The following is a 5,601-nucleotide window of genomic DNA, read 5'->3' as shown; positions in this document are numbered from 1 at the left end:
CCCCTTTTTTTTCCACCCTTCTCTCGCTCCCTCTCTGGCTCCCCCTCCCTCCCTCTCTTTCCCTCCCTCTCTTTCTCCCCCTCTTCTCCCCCCTCTCCCCAGGTTCGTGAGTGGAGCCCAGCCTTATATGGACTGATCGCTCGGGCAATGGCCCATTTTTTCCTCGCCACCAGCCGCCACCGCGCGCCGAGCGGCCGCCGGAGCCCGAGCTGACGCCTCCTTGGCACCCCTCCTGGAGTTACAAACTAGGGCCCGGCCCGCAGCGCTCGGCGCACTGGCCCGCCCAGTCCCCGCGTCCATTTCAGCGTGGTTTCAGAGAAGACACAGGCGTTGCTTTTGGCCTTTTTTTCTCCCCTACCCTTCCTTATAGTTTCTTTCGCTTTTTTAAAATAATAATTATCTCAATAATTAAAGCCCACCCCCTCCTCCCCTCCCCCTATCCCTCCCCCCCCATACCCCCTCCCCGCCCCAACTGGGGAGCGCCACGAATTGACCAAGTGAAGCTACAACTTTGCTGCATAAATTGCGGGGTCCTGAGCCATGTCGCTGACCAACACAAAGACGGGGTTTTCGGTCAAGGACATCTTGGACCTGCCGGACACCAACGATGAGGAGGGCTCGGTGGCCGAAGGGCCAGAGGAGGAGAGCGAGGGGCCGGAGCCCTCCAAGAGGGCCGGGCCGCTGGGGCAGGGCACCCTGGACACGGTGCAGAGCCTGCCCCTGAAGAACCCCTTCTACGACAGCAGCGACAACCCATATACGCGCTGGCTGGCCAGCACCGAGGGCCTCCAGTACTCCCGTAAGTAGCGAAACTTGGCCGCTGCGGCCGTAGCGCCTCTCTTCCCGTGGCTGAAGCTCGGGATGGACACTGGGGGAGAAAGGGGAAGGAGCCATCTAAACTCAGACCCCTCGCCCTGCTCCTCTGGAAAGATTTTTAACACTTGTTAATGATGCCCTAGCTCTTTCCCCCTTTTCAGCCTCCCCCCCCCCCACCATCCCCGTACCGGAAAAAGACTTGGTCTCGGATGTTTTTTTCAAAGCAAGAAATTGGGGAAACGAGGGGGAGGGGAGGGGAATACCTCCCAAGGGCTGGTTACAGAAGTCAACCCAGGACTGATGGCTCCGGTCGGAACCCTCCCCCCCACTCCCCCCATCCCCACAGACAGGAGAGACTGGCCTGGAGCACTGGAGCGAGCCAGCGAGCCTCGGGGTACGGGTAGAGGGTGGGGGAGGCTCCCGGTAGCTCGGGTATAAATAGCTCACCCTGCCCCCTTGCAAGATCATAGAGGACGCTTTGTGCGGTGCGGAGGGTGTCCAGAAAGTCCGAAAGCAAAAACGAAAGCCCCCAAAAACGTTCCTTAAATGGCCGAGCCGATCAATGCCGGGATTGTGGGGGTTTTCTTTTAAAAATCTACCCACGTTCCTCCGGAGAGGAAACTGCTTAAGGGGGCCGGAGCCCTTAACCCGCAACGATCTTCTCCGCGCGCCACTCTCCCCAAATACGCACCCACACTGTGAGAACCCCTAGAAACGCGAGTCTGGAGCCCCCCACTCAAGTCGTTTTTCCTCTTTCCCCTGGGGGAAGCCAACGGTTTTGTCGTGCAGGGATCAGGGCGGGGGTCAAGGCGAAGGCAGTACGGCCAGGCTTCGCGGCGCCGAGGGCCGAGGGCGCACGGAGGATCCCGGGCGCTCAGGGTCTGGCTGTGCCGGCGCGCGGCCTCCAGGCGCCTGACGCGCTTCTCTCTCCCCCAGTGCATGGGCTGGCGGCCGGCGCGGCGCCCCAGGACTCAAGCTCCAAGTCCCCGGAGCCCTCGGCCGACGAGTCACCGGACAATGACAAGGAGACCCCGGGCGGCGGGGGGGACGCGGGCAAGAAGCGGAAGCGGCGGGTGCTCTTCTCCAAGGCGCAGACCTATGAGCTGGAACGGCGCTTCCGGCAGCAGCGGTACCTGTCCGCGCCCGAGCGCGAGCACCTGGCCAGCCTCATCCGCCTCACGCCCACGCAGGTCAAGATCTGGTTCCAGAACCACCGCTACAAGATGAAGCGCGCCCGGGCGGAGAAAGGTATGGAGGTGACACCCCTGCCCTCGCCGCGCCGGGTGGCCGTGCCCGTTTTGGTCAGGGACGGCAAACCGTGCCACGCGCTCAAAGCCCAGGACCTGGCAGCCGCCACTTTCCAGGCGGGCATCCCCTTTTCGGCCTACAGCGCGCAGTCTCTGCAGCACATGCAGTACAACGCCCAGTACAGCTCGGCCAGCACCCCCCAGTACCCGACAGCACACCCCCTTGTCCAGGCCCAGCAGTGGACTTGGTGAGCGCCGCCCCTCCGAGACTCGCGGCCCTAGGCCCAGGCCCCACCCCGGCGGCGGCGGCGAGGAGGACTCGGTCCTTACGGTGGTTATTATTATTATTATTATAACTATTATTCTGGAGTCGAGCTGACTCTTGGCTCCGTTGGGGAGGCGCCGGGAGGTTGCCTGAGACTCCCTGGAGTGGCAGATTCCATCCACGCAGCTCTGCCCCATCCCTCTCTCTTTCGGAACCTTTGGAGAGGGCTGAACTCTAAGCCCTGTTTACAGAATGTTTGCGCAGCTTCGCTTCTTTGCCTCCCCCCGGGGGGGGGGGGGGACCAAATCGTCCCAGCGATAGCGTCCTCACTTGAGAACGAGAAAAAGACCAACACATCCCCCTCCCCGCTTTTGTGAATTTTGTAAAATATGTTTGTGTGAGTAGCGATATTGTCAGCCGTCTTCTAAAGCAAGTGGAGAACACTTTAAAAATATAGAGAATTTTTTCCTCCTTTTTTTTTTTATAAGAAAATGCTAAATATTTATGGCCATGTAAACGTTCTCACAACTGGTGGCAGATTTCGCTTTTCGTTGTAAATATCGGTGGTGAGTGTTGCCAAAATGATCTTCAGTGCGGGCCTGTTCTCCCTCGGGGCCCATCTCCTTTCTTTGTGGTTTGTTTTTGGTTTGCTTCTGTTTGGTTACTCCTGCTTTCTTTTCTTTTTATACTTTGTTCAGTGCAAACATTTCTCAAATATGAAAAAGAAAAAAATGTGTAGGCGAGAAGCCCCCTGCCCCATCTCCGGGTCCTGAGCCCCGGAACTTGGAGCTCAGCGGTTCCGTGCGGTTCCCCAAGAGCGCCGGGCGCTGAAAGCTTTCGATTTTTTAAATAAGAATTTTAATAAAAATCCTGTGTTTAAAAAAACCAAGCCCGGCCCTCCCGTTTGTCTTACTTTGTCGCCCTGCGCCGGGCCCGAGGCCTCATCCACGCTTCCCCTCGGGGCAAGGAACCGGGGACTCCCAGGGCGCTAGAGAGGCTCGCGAAACAGGCCTCGCCCGGGCGGGCTGGCCAAGCCCTGCGCCTCGGATCCCGGGCTGGGGCGGGAGCGCTTGGCCTTGGGTCTTCGAGCTGTCGACCCGAAGCCCGAGGTCGCCTGCCCTCTCCCGGGCCTTTAGAGCCTCCTGAATCGGGGACCGCAGCGTCCTGGCTTCGGGAGGATAACTGACTTTGGAAAACGCCATAGCGAAGGGAGCAAGCCCCCCTCGCTCGCCCAAATCTACGAGTGGCTCCTTCAGCCTGAGAAGCTGTTGAAGCCACTACACTCGATGACTTTCACTTTGTTGCATTTGATTTACCTCGCGCGGAGAAGGGGGGTGGGGACGCTGAGGTTGAGACTGGTCGGCTTTCTCTCTACTCCCCACCCCTTTTTCAAAATCCGCTGACTGGAGGCAGCTTAGGAGACCGCTCCAAGATCAGGGCGAGGAGCGGAGAGGGGAGCTCGAAGCTTTGGCAATAAGAAGGAACGCGGGGACCAGGGCGTGGGGGAGGGAGGGAGCTGCTGCAGCCTCCTCTAGGCTACTGGGCCCTGGAGAGCCTGGGAGCCCGAGTCAGTGGCAATCCTTACAAGTGGAATCTGCCGCCCCCCTCTTCCACCCCCCGTCCTTTCTGGGTTTCCAGCCCCCAAACCTGGGTCTGGAACCCACGCCTCCTCCCCTCCTAGCATTTGGCTGCGCGCGGCACTCCAGGCCAGCCCTGTGATGTGAACCTGAGCGAACTGCTTGCTAGAAAGTAGGGGTTTGGAGGTGGGGTGGTGCGCCCTGGCATGCAGGGCCGTCGTGGGGGATGGGGAGCAGGCAGCGAACGAATAGCCCCCGGCTTGCCTGGAGGAGGGCTCATCGGCCCTTCCCTAGTACGGAACTGATTCTATCCCACCCTGGTCTCTGGGAGATCTCTTTAGCGGATGCTGGCGCACACTTGCCGGCACAGGGGAGCGTCTCAGGTGGTCCTGCTTGGGGGGAGGAGGCGCTTCTCTCCTCTATCTCGCAGATTTCCGAAAATACCCGGGGCTGTGTAGCTCAGAGCCCAGCGGGCGCTGAGATGCCTGGGGATTGAAAGTCGGCCCCATTCGGAAATTGTATCTCTCGTTTTCTCTTGAGCTCCACCTTTATGACTGGGGAGGGGATGCGGGGGGCGAGGAGGCAGAGCAAAGGGAGCGGTCCCAGCTGACTTTCTCACTCCCTCTAGTTGATGATCAGATTTAATTCAATATCTAAAGTAAACATGATTATCCGTGTGACCAAATCTGCGCGTCAATAGCACTCAGCGCAACACGCCCAGGGACGTGATTACACGTTATTCCTGCATTGCGCACCCGCCCCTGGATAAATGAGGGCGCTAGAGTCTTTCTAATATCCTCCTAAATGTCCTTACCCATCTCCAGGTTCATCCGGGTTCACCCAGGTTTTCCTAAATGCTGAGAAGTCTCCCTTTGTTCCCCACACTAGCTTGGAAATGTTTGGCGTTTTTCCTTCTTGCTATTTGTAAAGGCCAAGAGAATTCTCCCCAAATCATTTATTGTTCAATAGTCGAATGCCCAACTTGCCCTGATACCAAGCATTCAAGACCCCACCGGTGACTTCCTTGTAACCCCCAAATCTGCCGGGAAGGGAGATAAGACTTCTTGGAGTGGGTTTGTCAGGAGGCCTGAGGCATAGCTCCAAGACTCCAGTTGATTTTGACTGTCCCAGGCCCTAGGGCTCCGGGGGAACCAAGAATGATCATAGGAACCCCTTTGGCTTCCAGAGAGGAAGGAGGCAAGGTGGAAGGTCTAAATTCTCCAAGACTTCCACTGAGTGCGCGTTGGGGGCGCATTGAGGGTGCATTTTGGGCGGTGTCCAGGACTGCAGGCCTGCAGTCTGGGTATGCGCTCGAGCGGCTGGGAGCTGGGGAGGTGGGTCCGGCGCCCGCCTCTCTCTGTCCTCGGGTCCCCATGGAGTCAATAAAAGCGCCCGCGGAGCCCTGTGTGGCCCTAACCCCAGCGCCCTGGGAGCGCACCCGGCGCGGGGTCCGCTTCGGCAGTCTATCTTCGCCCAATCTACAGCGGGCCGCACAAAACGGCACAATGGGAGAGCTGGGAGCCGGGGATGTTAGAGGCGTGCATATTAAAAAGAGACAGAGAAAGGATCGCAGGGGACAGAGAGAGGGGAAGAGGGAGAAGGGGCCCGTCCTCCCTCCCCCTCCACCCCGCACCATTCAGCGCGCTTATCGCGGGCAGTGAATCCCGGAGTCAGGCAGAAGTCTCCTTGGGGTTTT

At 58.9% G+C, this 5,601-nt stretch overlaps 1 protein-coding gene across 1 annotated transcript; it reads left to right on the top strand.

Annotated features, from left to right (window-relative positions):
- Positions 1-504: 504 nt before the first annotated feature.
- NKX2-2 (NK2 homeobox 2) lies at positions 505-2,996 on the top strand. Its single transcript, XM_030309013.1, has 2 exons — positions 505-799; positions 1,753-2,996. The coding sequence occupies exons 1-2, from the start codon at positions 541-543 to the stop codon at positions 2,313-2,315; spliced, it is 822 nt and encodes a 273-aa protein (XP_030164873.1). The 5' UTR covers positions 505-540; the 3' UTR covers positions 2,316-2,996.
- Positions 2,997-5,601: the final 2,605 nt, after the last annotated feature.

The sequence above is a fragment of the Lynx canadensis genome, chromosome A3, assembly GCF_007474595.2.
Source record: "Lynx canadensis isolate LIC74 chromosome A3, mLynCan4.pri.v2, whole genome shotgun sequence".
Taxonomy (NCBI): Eukaryota; Metazoa; Chordata; class Mammalia; order Carnivora; family Felidae; genus Lynx; species Lynx canadensis.
The sequence above is the reverse complement of the archived record's forward strand: the minus strand, read 5'-3'. Positions and strand labels throughout refer to the sequence as shown.

Bases quoted from the DNA above. Each gene is read 5' to 3' on its own strand.
- NKX2-2 (XM_030309013.1), top strand. From the start codon at position 541: ATGTCGCTGACCAACACAAAGACGGGGTTTTCGGTCAAGGACATCTTG. The intron at 800-1,752 runs GTAAGTAGCGAA...TCTCTCCCCCAG, and splicing joins CGAGGGCCTCCAGTACTCCC to TGCATGGGCTGGCGGCCGGC.